Source organism: Nothoprocta perdicaria, unplaced genomic scaffold, assembly GCF_003342845.1.
Source record: "Nothoprocta perdicaria isolate Ctin4 unplaced genomic scaffold, notPer1 scaffold_54, whole genome shotgun sequence".
Classification (NCBI taxonomy): domain Eukaryota; kingdom Metazoa; phylum Chordata; class Aves; order Tinamiformes; family Tinamidae; genus Nothoprocta; species Nothoprocta perdicaria.
In genome coordinates this window covers 3490685-3513913 of record NW_020455799.1, presented here as the reverse complement: position 1 = coordinate 3513913, position 23229 = coordinate 3490685, and the positions used below count along the sequence as shown (strand labels likewise).

Here is a 23229-nt window from a genome sequence, read left to right as displayed (position 1 = left end):
GGCGCGGCGGCGGGAGCACTGGCGGACGGACGGGCCGAGCGTTGGCCATGCTGTGCCGCGCGCTGCTCCGCCGCGCCTGGGCCGCGCCGCAGAGCCGTGAGTACCGCAGCGGCCCCAACCTCAATCCCAGCCCCGATCCCACCCCGGAGCCGCGGGCGGCTCGGCGCGTGCGTTGCCGTTACGGTTGCCGTTACGGTTGCCGTTACGGTTGCCGTTACGGTTGCCGTTATAGCCGTTTTGTCTCTCCGCAGATCACGCCTCAGCCTATCCGCTGCAGCACCTTCTGGAGAGCTACCAGTGCCGGCGGGAAGATGACCTGCTGTCCTACGGGGAGGTGGGCATGCCCGTGCCCCCCTTCGGCTGCGCCTTCGCGGCAGGTAAAGCCAAAGACCTCCGCGTTGCTTCATGTTATTTCCACAAATCCATGAGATTTATTTTATTTTATTTTAGCGGGAGCTGATAACAGCATAATCACATCTAGATAGGATGTAAATCTGATTGTGGAATTCCCTTACATCCTAATAGAAAGCCTCCAGGTGAAGGTCTGAGCGCAGAGGATTTACTTTAATGGCTCTCTAGTTCTTCGGGCTGACGTGCACAATGAGAGGGCTCAGCTAAAGACGTGGCAAACTGGGCTTTGTGCAAGTGTGTAAAAGCTGGAGTGGAATGAGGGGCGGTGGGAGGCAGTCCAGGAGGAGGGTGTATGGAATCATAGCATCATTATGGGTGGAAAAGGCCTTCAAGATCATCAAGTCCAACTCTAGACCCATCACCACCGTGCCTGCTAAGCCAGGTTACTAAGTGCCTCATCTACACGTTCCTTGAACACCATCCCTGACGGTGACTCCACCACTTCCTGGGCAGCCTGTTCCACTGCCTGTTCACAACTCTTTCCATATAGAAATTTTTCCTAATATTTAATCTGAACCTCCTCCTGGAGGGATATGCCACTAGATGTCCATGCAGAGCTTCCCCGTGGTACCTAAGTGATGAACGAAGTAAGCGAGAAAGCTCCAGTCTTTGGTCTTCTGGACAAAACTCTTTCACTTGCAGAATTAGCCCTGTATTGACACAAGCCTGTGCCCTTGGCTGCTTCCTGCTTTTCCTACTTGGGCTGATAAAAAGCACCAAGGGCTGTAAAGAACAGGCTGTAAAGTAAAGATGTAAAGCAGGACCTATTATAGCTGCCAAAAGAGGCTGGGTACTTGAGAATTGGCTCTTAGAGTCCTCGGGTTTCCCATATGTGCATAACAAACCCTGAATAGAGTGTCTAAAAGCCTTGGTAATATTTCTGCATTTTGAAAATTATTTATTTTCACAGCAATCTGTTCGGTTAAAAGTGTTTGTGAGCCTTCATCAAGGGTGGAGGGATGACCATGATTTATCTGCTTAATATACAAATAAATCTCAATTTCTTTCAGTCCCGAATTTGGAGCATGTGCTGGCAGTGGCAAATGAGGAAGGATTTGTCAGGCTGTATGACACTGAAGCTCAATCTAGTAGCAAAGTGATTTTTAAAGGTAAATATTACGTAGAATATGATTGTCGTTTCATGTGTCAAGTATATGATACTCTGAATTTGGAGAAGACTTCTCATAAGTTGTTTAAACATAAATATGCCAGTAGTTGAATCCTTTCATATCCCTTCATGAGTATTGTTCATAGTGGTGTGAACACGTCCCTAGATTAGCAGTGTTAAATAAATTTTTCTGTGGTGCTGCTCATGCCTAAGGCAAACTGTTGACAACAAGTTTTCTGATTTCAGTGTCTGATTCTCTTTTGCATTCTGCAAAATGTCTTCATGCTGCAATGCACTGAATTCATCTTGACTTTTCTTTTTCTTGTCAGAATGGCAGGCTCACTCAAATGCTGTCTTTGACCTTGCCTGGGTACCAGGGGAACACAGAATTGTAAGAAGTCTTTTGCCGTCTAACTTTATTTTTAACACTTTGGCAACTTGCTGCAGTGACTGACTAAAGCTTTTTATTCTTTCCCTTGAAGGTCACTGCTTCGGGAGACCAGACAGCCAAGGTGTGGGACGTGAGAGCTGGGGAGCTTCTTGGCATATGCAAAGGTCACCAGTGTAGCCTCAAGTCAGTTGCTTTTTCTAGGTTTGAGAAAGGTAAATGTTCATATTTCCTGCTCCTCTCTCTTTTCTTTTTTTTTTTTTTTTTTTTTTTTTTTATTTTTTTTTTTTTTTTTCTCTCCCCCTTCTTTCTCTCTTACACATTAATACTTAGGGGGGCTAAAAAAAAGAGTCTTAGAAACCAGTGATCATGGGTAGCACAGAGGCACATTGAGCAGTGACCTACTCAATGAAGCAAAACTAACTTGCTGAAGCTTCTTTTAAGAATATAAAGCGTGTTCACTGTTAAGTTTTGCTTTTTTTTTAGGGAAAACATTTTATTATAGCATATATTTATATAATTTTGTATTATTACAATTTGTCTTGGCTTCAAGGAGTTTAGAGTTACAGTCAAACTGGGGCCCTAGCTGTCATGCTAGTATCTGCACATTTCTGATCTTGGCCAAATTTAAGACCTAGTATGCAATGATTCAGTCCTTATTTACATACATAAGCATGTGAACACTCTTTTCACAAGTAGTTCTTTCTGGACTAGTAGTAAGGAAAGATTAGGCAGAGTAAGGAAAGGAAATGCTTTCAAAAAGTGTTAGAGAAACTGGGCCTGGATTCTGCATATCTGGGACGAGCATCCCAAGGTTTGGGGCAGAAGAGCCAGAGATGGCATTGTACTAGATTTGGTTAATCAAGTTAACACTCGTGGATGCTAACAGATCTCTCATTGTCTCTCAGCTGTTTTCTGTACTGGAGGCAGAGATGGAAACATCATGCTTTGGGACACCAGATGTAACAAGAAAGGTAACTGTGCTTTCAAATGTGGCTCAGAAGAGCTTACAACATTGTGTAAGAAATAGTAGTCAAAAGTACTTGTTGGATTGAAGCTGTTGCCACCTTGTAACAGTGGCAGATTTGCAGAATGATCTACATCCTGCCCTTATAATATGCTGTGTAAAGACATGCTAGGAGCACAAAATACCCTGAAGTGGGACATTATTGAGGCACACTGGGTGGATGTTAATGATTAGTGCAGTGTCTTGCAGTTTCATCTCTCTTGGATTCTTTAGCTCTTGACCAGCAAATGAGGGAAAAGGAAGGCTGCACAGGATAGAAATGGAAGGTACAGAAGAAAAAGTAGAAAAGTCATTGTCTTCTATGACAAAGTTTATGTAGCTTTCAGAGTTTTATAAAATAAGAAGTACAGAATTAAAAGATAAATTAAAAAAAAATCCTAAAGACTGCAGAGTAGTGACTTCTAAAGGCAGTTTGGCTGTACCAGTTTTAGTTTCGGTAGCCAAGTAACACTGACCACTGCAATATTGTGTAGCATATTCTCTTCTGTTGTTCTTCTCACCAGTATCACATGTAGCTAAATTTTTGTTTTCAGAATGCATAAATGTTATATAAAGGTCAGTCTCAGCCACTTTTTAAGGAAGTTTTCCAACCTCCTGTCTGTTTAATAAAATGTAGCAAGATGGCAAGACCATGTTGGCATGATTTTTTTTTTCAGATGGATTTTATAGACAGGTGAATCAAATCAGTGGAGCACACAATGTGGTTGACAAGCAGACTCCTTCAAAAACAAAAAAGAAGAGGCAGAACCTGCGAGGTCTGGCTCCCCTGGTGGTAGGTATCTAGGAGACAAATAAAAGGTTGGACTTTGTTTGGAGAGCAGCGCTATGCATACTAGCGTTCTTAAGAAGCCACGGGGAACATCTAGCTTAAATATGGAAAACGCTTCAGTTTATCTTTGGGGAGGCATATTTTTGTGTAATAGTCACTTGCTATAGATAACTTCAGGCACTGTTTAATTATCAAACCACGTAAATGAAAGCCATCACCGTGCAAATGCCAGATGAAAATATACCTTTTTTTTTTTTTTTTTTCCTCCCTCCCAGAGAGGAGGAATGGCCAGAATTCCTTTTTGTGGGAGAGGGAATGTTCTATTTTTTTTTCTTCCAATTCAATCATACAAACGTCTGCCTCACTGGAGTAAGAACCAAGTCATTTAATCTATTAAGCTTAGTGATGAAGGCAGTTGTAGTTATGAATTGGAAGCTCTGGTTATTGTCAGCAACTGAAGGGTATCATCTTAAGGTTCCACTCAAACACTTGCCATTCACTTTGGCAAGGTTTGAAGGACTGACATGTTGTAAATGGCATCTGGTATTCCAGCTCCTCCTGCCTGTAGTGACCGGTTTGCTAGAGAACATGAAGCTTATCCTGACAGGGAGAAACCAAGAGGATTAAGCTAGTTCTAAAGCAAAACTCAAGCTGGCCTTTGGCCAAGAAGACTGTACATCCTCTGTGGCTGAGAGGAGGTTTCCTTAGTATTTATTTGGCCTTGAACTAAGCAGCAAGATCTTGCTGACCTTGAAAGAAAACAAACAGCTCTTTCTTTTCCTCTAAGGATTTCCAGCAGAGTGTAACTGTGGTGCTGCTTCAAGATGAGCATACTCTTATTTCTGCAGGAGCTGTTGATGGGTAAGGATGCGTGCTTGTCTGTGCTGTTCTGCATGCTCCTTGTGGTGATTAGGAACACAGTCCTCTGGCTCATGTGTAGGCTTCTGGGTGTGTTTGGCTTACAATATGTTGCTTATGGGCATTGCAGGTGACATTGACCAATTAAAATCTTAGAGCCCTTAAAAGTTATCCTCAGGCCCTAGTACTCTGGAGTATCAGGAGATGCCTTCTGTGACTCTCCACAGAAAAGTCAGCTCTATCTGACAAAAAGAACTTAACAGTATTGATGATAGCATTGCTTCTACGTAAGCTCTTTCCTAGAATAGAGAGAAAAGATTGTATAGCTTAGAAATAGATGGGTCCCCACTCCCTTCCTCAAGTTGTAGGCAAGTAATGACACAAAGAAGTTAGGAGGTTTTTCTAGGATCACACCATGGCCCACAAAGCTGCAGTTACTATAAGGTACCCATGTCGAATCAGCAGAGCTGTGCTGCCAGCTTGCATTACCTCAGCTGAAGGCTGCTTTTTTTTCTTACTGGAGATTATGGTACTGGGACAAATTGCACTTATGTGGGAAAGGTTCTTTCAAGTGGCATTGCTATGGAGCAGAAGAATAGTTCTTACAATCTCCGTCTATTGTTACAGAGCTACTGGTCCACAATTAAACTATTGTTAGACAGTGAGCAGCTTTGGGACCCTAGCGGGTGGCTGGTGCCGGGATGTGTGTTGGCGTGCTTGGGAAAACGTTGCCTCGAGTCACAAAGGATGCATTCTTTTGGATGCCAGATCTGCAGCGTCTTGGAGCCTGAGCAAACTGCAACACTGTTTAACATGCAGGTTATCCACTTGCATTTGATGCAAGCTCTGTGTGGTCCAAGCCTTTCTGGGGCCAATATGAATATGACTCCTTGCCTACAACTCATGACAGAGGGTTGCTGCTGGAAAGCAAGAAAATAGTGAAGAAATTGTCAGAATTATAAATGCATCTTTGCTATTTCCTTCTTTACTTGAGAAATGTTGACTTGCGGGATCATGCTCTATCTTGTTTTAGCTACAGAAGACAGTACTGCCTCCTCATTCATTTGCTTTCAGTATATCTCTGCTCTAGCTTTGCTCACTTGTGCTCCTTCTCACTAGATACCTCTCAGCAATGAGAAATTTTTCTGTCCTTCTTTGGAAGACTCTACCACCATTTCAAAGCAGATTTAAAGTTGAAAACACTTTTATATTTCAGTGTGATCAAAGTATGGGACTTGCGTAGGAACTATGCCACTTATCGTCAGGATCCGATGCCAATCAAATCTTTTTGCTACCCTGGGACTAGTACTCGCAAACTGGGTAAGTTATTAGATGATGCATTTGCCAAAGTGCACAATCTGAGAAGTATTGATAACTCTATCTCTTATCTTTATAGCCATATATATCAGATTGACAGGTTCAGCAGGATTTTTTTTCATTGCCAGTATCAAATTTTCAAGTTGAGGACTGAAAGTGCCCCATTTCTGCATCGTTATACCAATGATTAAAAAAAAATACTATAGGTTTCAGTAGTGTATTTTCAGAAATGAAGCTGACAGAATAATGGAGCTCCCTAGGTAGCTTTTAACTAATGGTTTTGGTGCGTGAGTTGAAATCAGACCCAACTCCTTTGCAAAGAGAACAGAAGGAGCTGGCTTTTTGTTTGTTTGCTTGTTCTTTTAGCAGCATAGTCTTTGAAAGTTGATGGATACTTCAGGCTACTTGTTGCCATAAACAATAGTGTTCTCCTCCATGCTGCTCTATATTCATTTGTATCTTAACTCCTTACAATGCTGTGATCCACTACAGTGCAGATGACTTGTCTAATCAACTATCTTGATGTAGTAATTGGTATCATACTCAGGAAGATGAGAGGAATCCTCTAGGAGATGGCTATGAAATAATTTATAGGATTAAGAATTTTTCCCTTCTAGTATCACAAACAAATTAGTGGATGGCTTATTGTACTGAAGCATGAGGTTTCTACTTATTCTCTCTGCTTCTACAATTGGCTATTATTCCTGTTATGCTTTTGTAACTATGAAATAACTGCTTGCCTGCTGTCAAGGTGAGAATTCTCTCTATACTTCCTGAATGGCCATGAGATAATGTAGATACTGGTCTAGAAAGTTTCCAGCTCTAGCAACAGCTCTGGCAAATAAAACTCTCCCAATGACAATCTCTCATATGTGATAGAAATCCTTTCTAAATTTCCTTCTCCGAGCATTCGTTTGAATGTTTCCCAAAATGATTTCTGTGGAGTTATTTCTTACAAAGAACTTCTGACTTTGTCTTTAGGATACTCTAGTCTGGTCTTGGATTCCACTGGCGCTAATCTGTTTGCTAACTGCACAGATGACAGCATCTACATGTTCAATATGACCAGTTTAAGGACCACTCCCGGTAAGAATGGTATCTGTGGAAATAGCTGCAAAAGAGTGTCACATGCTGCAAGGTTATAAAGCTCATTCACAAAACCAGGCATCTATACAATGTAGTGGCAGGCAGCATAGAGTAGTGCTGCTTTGACAGACCTCTGCTTCAAATCTGCTCTTAAATAGTAACACAGACATTATATGACCTGCAAGTGATTTGGTGGTATGGGGATAAAGAACTTAGTATCAGCCTCGAGCGCTCATGCTGTACCAACCAGCATTGTGATTGTCACTTGCTGGGGCCTTGTTTAGGCAGGCCAAAGACAAGGACTGTCTCGCCACCTTATAGACCTGTTAATTGGCAGTGCTAACAAACATGTTACAGAGAGTAACAAGACAATTCTCCCTTGCTGTGGCTTTCAGAGAAAGCTTAAGGCATGGGAAACCTATTCCATTCTCCTAAGTCTAAAACTATCTGGGAGAAAAGGTGTCTGTTACAAAAGCTATTCATCTTTGGCAATAAGCCGCACAAGTAGTTGAATAAGAACATATATAAGTGCAAATACTCATTCACCTAGATTGGGGCTAACAATAGTTTGCGTATTGACTCCAGTTACCTTGTTACGTAGGAATGGTTATCATCTAGGTGTTAACACATATAAACCAGGTGTCAATCTTCCCTGTACTGACAAGTTGATTTTGCAAGCTCTATTAGATGTGAATTCATATAAAGTGGTTGGCTGGTATGTTGTATTCAGATATTTTAGGATCTCGCCCTCTTTGTTTTAGTTTCTATAGCAGATTTTTGTGAAAAAGCACATTCCTATTGTGACATCTTCAGCTTCTTAGATTCCTTCAGTTCTGCCTCTGCGGCCTTTATGTTGACAAGATGAGTCATAAACTTTGATGCACCAAACCTCTCTGTCATGGGCCAATGGATCTTTCTCCAAAAGCAGAAAATTTTATTAGACATGTTTCAGTCAAACAGAAATGTAATTTCCACTGCCTTTTTTTTTTTCCTTTTTAAGTCTTTCAGTTAATTAAAATTAAATGAACAATGCACTCTTCTGCATGCTCTTCAGAAGACAGTCCAGTAGGAATGCTTCCAAAGCTGAGAAGTAGTGCAAATGTTAAATATTAATAGATCAATTGTTGCTTTTAACCCCAGGCTCTCACTGCTGAGCTATGGAGTTATTCTCACTGGGCTGTCCCCCTGGAAGCACAGACTCTCCCCAAAGCACAGGATGCTCTGCCATCTGTCTCTTGATTTACTGTCTGCCTTATGTTGCCTTGTGTCTAATGGATAAAATCTAGAGAGAAATCCTGATTAACCCAGCTGGATTAAAAACATGTGAGTTTCCAGAATGGTCGTGGGAACCTCCCGCAGAGGGCAGCACCGGCCTTTGGGCTGCTGTGAGCAGCTGGGGAGGATGCTGGGCCGCTTTCCTCGATTGCAGCTGCTCTTATCTAATGTTGAGACAGCTTCAGTTTGAAGGAGAATGTGAGGAAATCATCCTGTAATAGGATTTGCCTCTTTCTTCTCTCCAGAAGATACTCACTGCTCTGTCACTACTGCATTAAAAGAGCTGCAGGTAAAATCAAAGGTCTTTGGGAATCCGGCAACTTTTAAAAAATTGTCAAAGGCAACATGTGCTCTGTAGTCTGAGTCGCCTCCCTGCCAAACACACTATGGAAAGGGATTGAAAACCCTCCAACCACCTACTAACCTGTTGCGTTCTTGCTGAAGTGCCCTGGATCCTGCAACATTTGTGGTGTCAACACTTCCGAGCTTCTTATGCCAGGGCTGGTAGAGGGCAAGTCACTCACACGTGGTGCTAAATTGGGAAACTTGCCCTTTCTACCCTGATAAGAAGCCTGGATATAGTGCGGCCGAGTGCTCTAGATCCACCTTCAGCTCCTGTGCTGGCCGCTGGTGCTTCCGGTCCTTGTAATACGAAGCACGGCAGCTATTCAGGGTGATGGTTTCAAGGCTTTAGCAGATCAGCTGGAGCATTACTGAGACTTTAAAAATAGGCAAGGGACAAATGTAGCTGCCATAGTGTATGCTTTGTTAATGAAGCAAAGGTGCTGGCAGCAGGAAAAAGCAGTAGCAAATGCCTCTGCTGCTTCAGGAAAGGTAGGCCCTAGTTAGGTCTTCTCTGCGGCTGTCCCTGTTAATTTAGGGTGGTGATTGTGGCTGTGGAAGAAGAGACAGGAAATTTTAGCTAGTGTATTGGGGTAGCCCTGATGATGTCTTTGCCTTGTCTTTATATCAATGAATGGCAGCTTTTATAAAGCAGCCCCTGATTACTAATGGTATGGAGAGAATGTTTAGGGAAACCTGCTTTATGTCAGAAGTACAAGGGCTCCTATTGACTAGGACTTCCTGCTGCCTGGTGGCTGGGCCTTCAAGCCCTAGAGCAAGGGAGCAGCATAACCGCTTTCTCTGGAGATGTGGCTAGGCAGGAAAAGCCTGCAAGATCAGCCCTGCTTATGTAACCAACTCTGTAGCTGTACACTAAGGAATGCTTTTATTTCATATTTCTTTCTCCCTGCAGTGGCAGTTTTCAGTGGACACCAGAATTCTACCTTTTACATCAAATCCAGCATTAGCCCGGACGACCAGTTCCTGGTTAGTGGCTCGAGCGACTGCAACGCCTACATCTGGAAGGTGAGGCGCTTGGGAGAAACCCAAGGTCGCAGCCCCAGGCTGGCTGCCCAGAACTGCTCTTGTTCCTTCGTTTCATTTGCTTTTCGGGTTCACATAGGGCACTTCCTGCCTCCCACTCCTACTTAACGCAGCATAGGCTTTGCTCCTGGCATGTTGTGCCCAGAGTGTGTTGCTGTCAAAGCTCGATGTGACTATTTAATGCAAAACAGAACTAACCTGCTGCCATCAATGTGTCTCTCATCACTGCTGCTTATTGGAAGTTGCTGATCTTAATCTGGTTTTAATGGACATTAAAAACCTCTCTCAATCTTGTTGACTTGGCCGGTTATGATAAGCAGAAGGTTTTTGGTTCACATTTAGCAGTGGAGCACATTAGCAAAGACTTAACAGTTCAATTGTCTTAAAGGGCACTCTTTTTTCCTCCCTTTTTTTCCAGCTCTTGCTTCAGACGTAGCTTTTTCTCATGCTTAATTTACAGTAGTTAAACCCTTTGTATTACAGCAAGGGCTCAGTCAGAGCCTTCAGCAAAATTCCAGAGCACTGTCTGACAGCTGAGAGGCTTAGTCACTTGGCATCTTGCACTGACGTGTAGGAAATGCAAATGTCACAAAGTTAATAGCAGGGACCTCAGAATGGAACATGCTTCGAGTCCTGTTCTCCATAGTTTACAGCTGTATGTCAAAGCTCAACATTGTTCCCAAGCTATGGGAACATTGCGGACTTTAGAGGAAACACAGGCAGAAATGTAGGTGACTTTTTCAGATGTTTTATAATTTTTAAGGAATGCTGACTTTTCTTACCCCTTTCATGGTGAGATTGAAAGTAAAACAGAAAGCTCCCTACTGTGGTTGTGGTTTGAGTGTGTAGTCTCTTTCGTTCAGAGCTCGCAGTTCTCGTCAGCAGCTAGATTGCTTACTCAGAAGCAGCAGGAGTGTAGCAGCATGGCTAGCTCTGTGTGAAAGCAGGTGGTGTAATTTTAGCCTTCCTGGTGTCCTGAGCTTGTGCAGCAAAAATACTCATGAGAAGTTAGGTTGCACCTCTTGCATTCACATGTTTCCATTTCCCTGGAACACGGACTGGGGCTGGCCCAGGAGCATTCAAGGACATTGTAACATCTTGAAGTTTAAGCAAATACATTTTAATGCATTTGCCTACAGACAGCTTTATTGCTATCACATGTGGGTAACAGATGTTATTGCATATTTATTAAATAAATCATCCGATGATCATCTTCATTTTAATTCCATAGTCATGTTAAGAAAGTGGGACTCTCAATGAAACTCCATCTCGTTTCAGATTTGCCTTATTCCGAGACTTTTTAATTTGTTTTAAATGTAGGCCAGTTTTGCTGAGACTGAAATGTATGCATCTCTTGCAGGGAGGAGCACTTACTATGCTGTGAAAATAGGTGGTTAGATATTTCAAGAGCAGTTAAAAGGTACTGTCGGAAAGAGCTTAATGAAAAGTGCAGCTCTCTATATTTAGAGAGGAATGGAAGGCCAAGCAAAGACATTGTCCACCCAGATTATTTCTTTGAGGAAATTTGGCAGCAGTGCTAAGTTGTGTTTGGGTCAATGTTTTCCAAGGAAAGTGCTGAATGGACAGGAATGCTGTTTCGGTCAGTTCCACATACAACATCGCTTTCAGGCAATGAACATGGTTTGTGTCGGTTTTATTTAATTATTTATTTTAATTACTAGCCTGATTAATGAACTGATTCTGGAACAACCTTAAGTTGATAAAAACCAGTGGACAGAGAAGATTCTGTCTACAAAAATGGTGCCTAGATGGCATCCTCTGGCTCCCTAGAAATAAAAATATCCTTTCTAGATAGCTGCTTCCATACATCCACTGTCCTTTGAGTCCTCTGCTATGGGCCACTCTAACAAGGCTGTATTAAGCAACGCTTTGCTCTATATCAGTGTTGAGTTTTTATGCTTCTATATTATCTTGTGCATAAAATTGTGTCATTTCCATCTGATTCTTAAAGATGGATACAAAAACTGTTTCAGTGAGTAGGGTACCCGATAAAATCTCATTTTCTCTGTGTGTGTTTTGGCTTTTTTGGTTTGTTTTTTTTTTCCTCTCTCACTATAGTTTCTCACTTGTTAATAGCCATAACTTCCCATCGAATCAGGCAAAAAGTAGCATGAGCTGAAGCTAATCCTAACATGTGCATGCTGGCCAACTGTCTTTGGTCAAACAGAATGAGTACTGCTGTAGTTCTGTCCATGTTACCCCATGGGAACACTGTCTCTGTGGTCTCTCTTGTTAGCAGGGAGCCGTTTCAAATCACTGTCCTCTTCCAGACAGGGGCTCACTGGCCAATTTCAGCCAAAAGTTGAAGAAGATAGATGGGTCCCCACATTGTAGATGTAGACCCAAAGAGAAAGGAGCACCTATTGATAATCTAGTCTAACTTCTTTCTCCTCCAGGTTCCAACAACTGTGCTCTCCTTTTGTACAAGACAGTATAAATTAGTTGCAATCAGTTTAATTGATACTAGGGTACCGTAAAATCAGAACGGATGCAGAATTTGGCCCAGCAAGTTTAATCTCTTCCTCTGCTTTCCTCTCAGCAATCAATGACCACTAGACTGCTATTATGTCTGTGTTATGTGTGTGTATAGCAAGACTGCTGTTAAGTCTAAATGAAGGTGTTCCCTACAACAAGCTCTTCCGCAGTTTATTCCCTAAGTAGGGATTTAGTTTCCATGGTACTGCATGTTTTGGCAGACAAGGGAATACTCTGAACAAAGTATTTAGTAGGTATTTAGTTCAGTGATTGCCTCTGCTATGCTAGGAAAAAGTGGTCTGTTATGATGAAACTGTTTGTATCAGAACAGCTTCGAGACTCTGGAGGTGTTTTCAAATTTAGCTTTGCAGGCTGTTATAGGAGGGGATCCCCAAGAGAAAATTGTGCAAAAACTTGTGCAGGGGAAGTCTTCCCGGATGTCTTGCATCTTCCTTTGAAATCTATGTGCAGTATCTCCTCCTTTTCCCACACTGCAAAAGATCTATTCATTCACTCAGTCATTTATGCAAATCCTCCTCATAATGTCACATCAGTAGTGGTGACTCATAGCTCCAGAAAGCATTGCCTGCTGAAGGCATGCAAAACGTGGATGTAATCTGTTTGTGTGCACTTGTGTACATGTGTATGATCTCTTCCTCAGGCCACCTAATGGTAGCTTCAATTGTCTCACTTATGCAGAGATTAATAATAATACTGCAGAATAGGAGGAAGCTTTTTATGAAGGCTATAAGAGAAATGGGGATCAGTTTAATGAATGTGTGTGCTTTATGGTGGTTTTTATGAACTCTTTAAGAGTTCTCTGATCCAGTTGATTGGCCACAAGCGGTACTACCGCTTGGCAGCTACACCAATAATAAATCTAATGCCAGCAAAGACTCATCTTCTGCATTTCTTTTTTCAAATAAATCATTGACTTAAGATTGGGACACTTGTAAAACAGCAATAGAACATAGAATATATTTGTCCAAAGTAGGAGTTTTCCACACCATTAAGCATCTTGTCTAGAACAGCTACGGTTACTTACCACAATAATATGCTTGTGTAGGGCATCGGGTTGACAGCTCTCTAGGCAGAAGTCCTGTGTGCAGCAGGTGTCAACCAGGCGCTTCCAGGCAAGTCGGTACATCTCAGTGCCGACCAGCTTCACCTCTAGAAATGAAACGGTGACTGTTTCTCACAGTTAGTCAAGGTCTATCAGAAAAGATTGCCCACAGTCCTTGTTGTGAGGACGCTTTATGGATGAAGAAGGGTATTGAGATGCCTCTGACAGTCCACCGTGAGGTATAGAAATGAAAACATAGGCTGACACTATATGGGCTATTGAATGAGTGCCATGGAGTAGCTACCCTTATTAATGTCATCCTTATGAAATGAGTTCCCTCTTTGCTTTAAGACTTTAAATCCTATAGAGAACATTGTCTTTCCATAATGCTAAGAGTACAGAAGCTGCAGTGACTTTTGGGAGAGCTTGACACCTCCCAAGATATCTATTGCTGAAAAGTTCTGGGAGTAAAGGAACAGGGATTTACAGCTGGGTTCTCTCAGCAGTAATGGAATGTGATGGCAGGCATTTGGTTCATCTAGTTCATATAGAAAACCAGAAAATATTCATATGATTCACAGATGGACTGTGAAGCCCTTTCTCACCAATGTGTATTAGATTGCACATCTGATTTTTATACTTCTTTTCCCTTGGAATTTTTAAGGTTTCTGAGCCCAGTCTTCTTCCACGGATGCTACTTGGTCACTCCCAAGAAGTTACCTCTGTTGCTTGGTGTCCTTCAGACTTCACTAAGGTTTGTTTTCCAGAAAATTGTCTTTCCTGTGAGATAATAGATATGATGCGACCACATCTGCTTTTTAAAATTTAAGCAGAATTTGTTTTCTGGATGTTCTTTGCAATAACTTCCAAAAATATTCAGTGTGAGAGGCAGTAAACCAAAATTGTCACGTGAATACAATATATCAAAACTTATTATTTTCAAATAATTTGGACTATTTGATAAGATCTAGAAAACTGTAAATGAACGAAGGCTCTTACTGATGAGACCTGGTTACACTAACTCCAGGAGAGACAAAACTGCGTAGCTATTTCTTCAGGGTGTTCATGAGCCAACAGGTTGTTTGGTGGTTCTGTATTTGTCTTCCTTATCCAGCTGACCATTGATACATGTGTCAGATTTACAGAGAGTGGCAAGAAGTTTTGAACATGTTTTTTGTTTTAGTTCCCACAAATGTTTGTCATAGAAACCCACAGTGGAAACCACGAAGTATAACTAAAAGGAAGAGACTTGTGGTAGGAAGCTGGGTAATATAGTCAACCTAGCTCAAAAAGAGAAATAACTCTGAAAAATCCCAGAGATCCCTAACAACAGCTAGCTCTTTTCACTTGATAGCATTAAGCAATTCAGCCACTTCCCCTAACTTTTGTTATAGCACCAAGGCTTCAGAATAGATTTGCAGTGCAGGAAACAAGGGTCTTGCAGACGAATGTACAAGGAATACTTCTAGTTGTATAAGGTGTGCAGGAATAGTTCACATGAGCTATGATATTAGGTTAAATCTGTGATATATGTTGTCCAGTATCTGGATCATGATGGTTGGGAAATGCAGAACAAGATGGTCTTTAAAATCTTTGTTAATGCAAGTGAGAAATAGTTAGCTATCGTACAAATTCTGAAGCGTGAAGATGAGTGATATGGTAATGTTAAGAAAATTTGGGGAGTGATTTGAGAGGCAAAGCATTGTTTTAAATACTTGGAGTGATTTGAGGCAGAATTGCTCTCTCTAGGAAGTATATTGGTGTCATAGGGGCCAGAATACAGATATTTTCCTGTCCAGATTGCAATGAATTTTTGATACAGCATTTCCTTTTTCTTGCTTCTTATTCACAAAAGAGTCACTTGGTAATTGGTCCAAAGAGAACCACAAACTGTGGGATAGACAGGTTCTGTCACTCCTCTAAAATAGGTGCCATAGATCATTGTGGAATGCAAGAAACCAAGGCTGGAATCTAGACTAATGTTTCTTGCAGAGTTGATTTGCTCTAACAGATTAACTTATACCGTAGATTGCCACGTGCTCTGATGACAACACTGTGAGGATTTGGCGATTACGGCGTTGTCCTGAGGAGGAGAAATCGTCATTCAGCAAAATCAACTTGGTAGGCTGGGTCACTCAGAAGAAAGCTGAAGAACAAAGTGGAGTAGGTAAGGACCTTGGCCTATCTTGTTCCTTCAGGTGTTCTATGTACCAGCAGAAGCCTTCTGCCTTAATCTTCAGTATTTTTCATAGCGGTGAATTATTTATATAATCGGGCAGATGCTTCTACTAATAAATACTTCACCAACTGCAGGAGCAGAGCTTAAATATCTCACAGCTATGCTAAAGTCTCTATGACCAAGCTGCATGTTAAATATTTATTAACACAGCTTATTGGGCAACCAGATCTTTGCAGGGCATCAGCAGCAGGATTGATAATAGGCCAGGCAAAGCAGGTGCCCTGCATGGACCTCTTTAACTGCCAGAGCTGGAACACAGAATCATGGGCTCTGAATAAAAAAGATTTTATTAGCTATTACCAGCACTATTATTATTACTACTATTATTTTTATTTTTAATCACATAGTACCCAAGAGCAGGAAAATCATACCCTTTTTGGTTTTGATATTTTATTTAATTAAGGATTAGTGACATATATACAGCCCTGGAAGTCTGAGTTTCCTCCTGCCCAGCAGCTGAATTCTGCACGGTGCTTTTTTGCAGCTGCTATGGAGCGTCACATTTTTTTCTTTGCTTCACATGGTCTGAGGTACTGACTGTTCTGTTCCAGTGGCACTAAAGTGAAAAGACTTAAATACCCATAGCCGATCACCACGTGTACATAATGTTCCAAAATTAATCAATAACCTTCATCCATTCACCTGTTAAAGTGAGTTAATGAGTACCATACCCTTTGAGAAAGCCTATGTAAACTATACAGCGTATTTCCCAAATTGGCAAATCTTGGCTCTATCACTCAAGAATATCTACATTTGGACAAGACCGTTCTGATATGCATGTATAAAGGGTTCCAGCAGTAAAGTTCAGTATATATAGTGTTGTCTCAGGTATGAATTATTGGTCCTCTGCAGAAGAATAGGTAGCTTTTGGACAGTACTGCAAACCAAAAAGAAAGGAACCTCGCATCACAGCATTAGTCTTGACTTGCCTGAAAGTTGCTTTGCATTACGTTAGTGAAGATGAATGGAGAATACACCCCCAAAAGTGAGATGAGATGGGCCTCTCTGTATGGTAGCTCTGAAACTAAGCACACTGAGTACACAATAGCTCTGCAGCAGCTGGTAATGTGACTTCCTGTGTTCCACTTTTCTTTTCAAGCCACTTTCCAAATTAATTTCACCTTGGCTAACACAAATACAGGCTGAAGGTCTCCCAGTCCCACTAATGGGATAACACTGCTCACCGACAAAAGGTTGGATGCAACAGTCTTGCAGGAAGCTTGCAGGACAATAGGAGGGAGAGTGCCAGGTCTGTTCCATTTACAGCTGGTAAATTGTGTGTGTGCACACACTTCAGAGATGTCTGGGAAATCACTTTGTGTACTATTTTCAGCAAAAGAGAAGTAAGCCTAAGACTAGTGTAGAATCCTGAAACCTAATCTAGTTTGTATGCTGAATTTCACAAGTCAGCTTTAGCTAGTATGCTGAAAAAAAAAATAGCTTCTTTCTCCTTGCTCTTGCTGCATTAGAGCAACACAGGAGGGAAGAGGAAGTACACAGACCTTGCAAACACAACAGCAGGCTTCCTGCTGACCTTGGCTCTTGAACAGAAAGCACGTGCTGTTAGAATATACGAGTTATCTGCAGAGCCTGATTCAGAGCTGGCAAGCTGAGTACAATCCCAGACCTGCTGGGATGAGATCGAGGTAGTTCCCCACCCATTTATGTGGAACGAATTATGAGACTGAGGCTGTGTTTTGACTGTTGACCTATATCATGAAGTGTGGCAAGTACAGCTTCCCTTTCTTTGGAAACTTTCACCAACTAGCACTCCTTTCTCTATATTTTTGTGTGACCACGTTTCTGGAGTTGGCCTACAAGAGAAAAATTCATGACTCTTAGATCTGGAGGTTCGTAATGTCACCCTAGAAAACTTGCAGCAGAAGGGAGAGAAGACAGGAAACATCTGAAATACCCGCTTTAGTGTTATGCGAGTGGACTATAGGTATTTACAACATTCTTGGCAAAGAGGTTTGTGCATCCTCAATTGAATATCAGTGTAAGTGGAAACGGCTTGGGTCTGTCTTAGTAGAAGCCAGAACAATGCACACAATAATCTTATAGAAAGTCTGATCTTTGTGTTCTGTTTCAGACTTGAGGGTGTAGTTGGTTTGCTTTTCATCGTGGCATGGCATCCATCCAACCCTCAGAGAGCTTTCTGTTTTTCTTTTTTCCTCCATTAGCTAGTGACTCTACAGTGTAGCTTTAAGACTGTGGCAGGTCTGAGAAAGCTCCTGCCCAGCTGCTCATGCAGTATTTTTGCTGTATGGATTTGTAGATGGTCATTAGGGACTGATTACTGCTGAGCTTGCTAGCTTTCTTCCACTTCTAAGAGCAACTTTTTAAGTGCAACTGATTCTCCAGCTGAGATATTGTCTTGTAAGTGCTCATTAAAGCAAAGATTAGGAGAACCAATCCTGGCAATGATGTTCTCTACATCCAGATTGAAGCAAGTTGTTATGAAATAGCACATTTCATCAGGAAAATGGCCTCTAGCTCTGCTCTGGGCTTCAAAGTGATTTGTAGCAGGATCTATTAATAAAGGATACTATTCAGTTTGCTCTGATGCACCAGTGCTAATACATATGTATATATTATTGTAGTAGAAGGAAGGATCAAGAGGAGGTTTGTCTGATATGTAATCGGGATCCTGTAGTGGTCACTCGACATGCTACTTAGGATAATCCAGCCTTCTAAAGAAATGGCAGGGCATTCCCACTTCTCTTCCTGCTGCCCTTATGAAGGGCTATACAGTTTAACAGTTAACCTGAACTGCAAATTCTCAGCATTAACCCCTGATACACAGGAAACGCTTAGAGCCCTTATGCTCAACAGTAGAAATGTGTGAGGTAGCTAATGTGCCATCCCCATCACCTCAAGTGAGGTCAACTGAAAGGATGCATTGAACAGACCTGCTGCTGGAGGTTAATAGGGATAATATTGCTGTGGACCAAGATATTTGCTACCTGTGATTCCCAGTGTTACTGTCAAGGTCTTCATTCCCCACACGTAAACCCACCTATGACCCTTTTGTTTTATGTTTTAAGAAGCTACTGTTTTGAAAGCAGGGGCTTTTACACAGTAGCTAGCGAGCTCCAAAGCTGTTGTGATGTGCTTGTCTGGGAACCATTTGTTTTAGAGAAATGACTTAGCACAGTCATTTCTCCAGAATTTTAAGTCCTTGTGCAGGAGGTGAAGAATTCCTCGTGTTTGCTTGGGTGTGTTAAATAACTGGCAATTTTCTTTGCACTGATACAGCACTGCAGAAAGTGCCCTAGCCAAAGGGCAAGGGGGTGAAAGCAAGTCCTTTCCTGTTCTTTTTATCTTAAAATATACAACTGTTAACAGCTGACTAGGAGCATTACTCATATAGTAGAGCATTCTCCTCTAAGGCTGCCTTATGATTAGCTATGGTACCTGCTTGCAATGCCTTTGTCCCTCAACTCAAATCATGGAACTACAGAGGGTTTTTTTGCAGTTAGGAACCTAATCTTGTTCTCACACAGCTTCTCAGAAGAGAGCTATCTGGACAAAGCCATTGCAAAGCTTCCAGCAGGACTAGATAAACTTAGAAGTCCAAGACCTATTTTGTCCCTCCATGAGCCCCTTGGCTGTAGTTCCCGTAAGCAGTACTAGTTAGAGTAGGGATAGAAGCCAGACAGCAAGTAAGCATTCTGTTTTATACTTACCAATATGACACAATGTGTTAAATGGGACTTCAGTTAGTTTAACTGAAATTAAGAGGATTTATGCAATCTGTAACTCAAAAGTGCATGTCTGAGAAGTGGAGTCAGTGTTAAATTCACAATCTCCTAGCTCGAAGGGACTTTTTTCTATCTATAAAAAGACTGTCTTTAGTCTGCTGTTGTGTGTTCCTCATTAGACGACTTGTTTCTCCTCTCGCAGGTCTGCCAGCCAACCTGCACAGCACTCCTGGCAAGGGCTGCACGGTGGGCAACCCATGCATCTCCTCGCCACGTCCAGCTGCCTGTGCTCCCAGCTACTCTGGAGATCTTCCTCTTTCTACAAACACTCCAACAGATTCTCTCAAAACCCACATGGCCATAACCTGTACACCAGGAAAGCAGAGCAGAGCCAGCCCGTGTGCTTCCCCTAAGCTGATACCTGCCTCCAAAATGTCCATTAAACATTGGGTTATGAGGACTCCAGGCTCATCTCCTTCCGACATGGGGAAAAAGGCTCCTTCTCCTAGGAAAGCCCTGGCAGAAGTCACACAAGGCGTCTTGGAGACACCTTGCACTCCTAAAGCAGCACAGTTTGAAAAGCGTGCCAAAAGAAGGCTTGATTGCAGCAAGGAAGACGGTGTGGGGCAGAAGTGTCTGCAGACCTGTAGCTGCGTGACTGAGCTGGACCATGTGGCTAAGAAATCCAAGCTAAATTTATGTCACTTGGCTACAGGCCAAAAAGCTTGTGAGGAGAGTTCTTTAAGTCTGGCTGAGTTGGATAATGACCATGAAGGCTCCTGCCACAGCCCAAAAGAGCCTTCTTTTCCTGGAAGCCCCCTGAATCCATCAGGATTTCAAACTCCTCCTCTTTTCAGATCCCCTTGTGGAAAAGGGGCTGGCATAGCAGATAAAGAAAACAGTTCACCTGGAAGAAAAAACTGGCTCTCTGCTCTGGGAGAGAAGTTAAAGACTGGCAAAGGTGGCATCCAGAGTGCATCAAACAGCCCCCCATCATCTTGTAATCCCAGTGCAAGGCGACAGGAGTCAGCAGCCACTTCACCAAAAGCTGTAAGTAGAGCAGTCAGTCATGGTGGTGGTGATAGAGGTTCTTGCCCATTACCACTATTGACTTGTTGTGCATGCTTATTTCTCTTCTACTCAAGCATTTCAACAAGTAAATGATCCCTTTCATTACAGACAATGAAAAGGAGATGACTTCAGGTTGAAGTAAGCCTTGATGCTGTTCTAACAAACACCTTTATCTACTAATCCCCCTTGTACAGGAAGAGAGCTTGCAGAAACCTCTGGTCCCTCATCTGAAAGGGACAGGAGCTCAGAAATCCTCACGGTTCCCAGTTAGCTGTTCTAAGGATGCAGCCATCATCTGAAATAAAGCTCTGCTCCAAGAAGAGCATAATAATGACAGCACCTTTCCTGAAGGATGTACTGTTTACGTGTGTTCACTGTCATATCTGCCTATTTATGTTACTGCAAAGTCACTACATTGGAAAAAGCAGCTAAATTTTATTCTAGGCCAGGTAGCAACCTGTGTTAAAACTGTGTAGCTAAATTCTGCCTTTGATTCCTTCTGCTGGAAACTAATAGAAAATGAAGGCGTTGTAGAAGAGTCAGAGGGCAGGATGTGACCTACATAAACCTACTTTTGGTGTATGAGAAGCTCATCCTCGGAGCTGAAAGTTAAGCTTGTAAAGCAGTTAAAAAGTTGGCATGGGAGACTGCAGGTTTAACATGCAAACTGAGATAAAATGATTAAATTCCTAAAACTCATCTGTTTGCTGAAGTCAGACTCCAAATCCTACAGTGTTCGTAATTTAGATTCTTATTTTGGTAAACCTTACATAAATTTTCAATCATCAAATTATAGTTTAATTCTCAATTCAGTATCTGATGTTAGAAGTTGTTGCCATGACTAAGTGTTATTTTGGTAAAATCCTCTGTTTTACCTAATTTCATCTTTCAGCACTTCTGTCAGATATGAAGTGGCCAAGCCATCACTCCATACCTTGGAAGTCAAGCATAGGATTTGAGCTTTTAGAATTGTGGTTGCACCAAGAAGTCGTGGTTATAGTAAACCTAGACCTGCTTGTCCTTGATGCTGAACCGTTTAAACAGAAGCCAAAAAGCTTTTTCCTGGAGAGGGGTTACTATGGAAGAGCTCTCTTCCCACCCGCTACACGTTAGCTCAAATCTCAGGATGCTCATGGCCTGCACGGCACGCAAAGCAAGGTGCTTAGAATGCCACCAAAACCCACGGATCTATTATATCTTGGAAACCTGCAGCTCTGACTGCTGTAGCCAGACTCAAACCGCAGCCAGAGAGCTTCTCCTAGGGCAGGAAAGCAGCGCCGGGTCTTAGCCAATGTTTCCTGTAGCTACTAAGCTTCTTATCTGCAAGACAAACAGATTATAGCAAAGAACCTCTCATTTAGAGTCTTATTTGAGGGGCTGAACAAACTGGAGCAGCGATGGAGGACTTTAAGATTCCTGCAGCATATGAAATGTTAATCTTGCAAGGTTTCTTCATATTGTTTTGTTTTTGTTGATTCCTAGGCTGTCACCAGCTCAGTTTCCATGAGGAAGATCTGCACATACTTCCACAGAAAGCCGCAGAACGACTAAAGCGGTGTGTGGCGCTTGTAATGGTGGATGTTGACACTGTGGTATCAAGACCAGATTTAGCAACAGTGTCAGAGTAATGCACTGGGATTACACAGCTTGTGGTCAGAGCTTAATAAACATGGATTTTTATTCTCCTGTTTTTAAATCTGTTAACACTTGAAATCAGCCGAGCCTGGAACACTTGCACAATGTGTATGGAGACTCATGGTTGCTTAGTGAGTTCAGATGATGGACTTTTTCAATACTTTTTTTGTTGTTGTTTTATAAAGAAAACAGAGTATTTTCCATGTGTCGATTGATAAATTGCAAAGGCAGGAACATATTTGTTGACAGGCACGCATAGCTTGTCTGTTCATGCTGCTAACGTGCCGCTGAAGCCTGCTCTCCTGTGGGAAGCCGTGGCTCCGTCTCGAGCAGCGGGCGCCGGGCAGCGCGCGGGGCCGCTCTCGGCGCGGGCAGCCCGAGCCACTCTGTGCTGGCTGCTGCTGCTGCAGCTGCTCCTCTGCTGCAGCACTGGCTCTGATTTGGGGCAGGAAAGTTGTAAATGTGGCTTCCTGCGAGTATGAAAGATTGCAAACTGGCCTGTGTGTCTGTCTCCGTCTGACAGCATAGCTGGTAATTACAGGGCGTGAAGTATAGACACGTCTGTGGTGCCTATCACCTTTTGCCATCCCCTTTCCTCTCCCTCTGAAAACTCCTGTATTTACAGACTGAGCTGACTTTGGGCCCAGCAGCACCACAGCTGCTAAGGCTGACAGTCCGTTACACTTTTGATTAAAAGTAGTGGCCAGCTGTATTGCAAAGAGTTAGTTTAATCTATCTGAAATTTGGCTTTGCATAAAAGATAGTTGCTCTGTGACATCTCAGATGCAGCCCTGGAGCAAGGGCGTTAATAACAGCTAATAAGCTGCTAATCACTACTAAAAAAAAATCTTTTTTTTTTTTTAACAAACAGCATTTATAAAATAATAGTTTGTAAATTTGGGAGGCACTTGACATTTTAGAAAGCTGCTTTTATATTTTAGTGATAAATGCAAGTCATCGGTGATGCTGATAGAAAAAGGTCACTAGCTTAAACGGGGTCATAGTCCTTCTGGCTAATGATACTAATTAAGTCGTAGGTTTCCATAGGAGTAGCTAATAGAAAATCCAGAGCATAGACTGCAGCATTTAGTCTTGCTTCTGGTATAATATTTTATAGAAAATAATCTCTGAATACTTTCATACTGCAAAACTATTGAGGTAATTCAATAGGATGTGATTCCACTACACCATGTTTTCTAACTGCAAATTTTACATTTGCTCTTCAGTGCCATTAGGTATGTATAGAAGAAAGGGATGAGAGGAAAACAATCTTATTTTACTTTTGTGGACTGTATTTTGCAAGGAAATAAACATGACATCAGAGAAACTGGCTTTTGTGAAAGTTCTCTTATAACTGTAAATCAAAAATAATTTTTAAAAAAGTGATTATCAACAA

At 42.1% G+C, this 23229-nt stretch overlaps 1 protein-coding gene across 1 annotated transcript; it reads left to right on the top strand.

The window, feature by feature from the left end:
* The first annotated feature begins 47 nt into the window (after positions 1 to 47).
* On the top strand, positions 48 to 22165 carry DTL (denticleless E3 ubiquitin protein ligase homolog). Its single transcript, XM_026048448.1, has 15 exons — positions 48 to 96; positions 252 to 377; positions 1422 to 1520; positions 1849 to 1910; positions 2002 to 2122; positions 2816 to 2881; positions 3591 to 3706; positions 4491 to 4564; positions 5778 to 5881; positions 6860 to 6964; positions 9495 to 9607; positions 13849 to 13938; positions 15213 to 15351; positions 19330 to 20177; positions 21681 to 22165. The coding sequence occupies exons 1-15, from the start codon at positions 48 to 50 to the stop codon at positions 21747 to 21749; spliced, it is 2181 nt and encodes a 726-aa protein (XP_025904233.1). The 3' UTR covers positions 21750 to 22165.
* Positions 22166 to 23229: the final 1064 nt, after the last annotated feature.

Bases quoted from the DNA above. Each gene is read 5' to 3' on its own strand.
- DTL (XM_026048448.1), top strand. From the start codon at position 48: ATGCTGTGCCGCGCGCTGCTCCGCCGCGCCTGGGCCGCGCCGCAGAGC. The intron at 1,911-2,001 runs GTAAGAAGTCTT...TTTCCCTTGAAG, and splicing joins TACCAGGGGAACACAGAATT to GTCACTGCTTCGGGAGACCA. The intron at 20,178-21,680 runs GTAAGTAGAGCA...GTTGATTCCTAG, and splicing joins CAGCCACTTCACCAAAAGCT to GCTGTCACCAGCTCAGTTTC.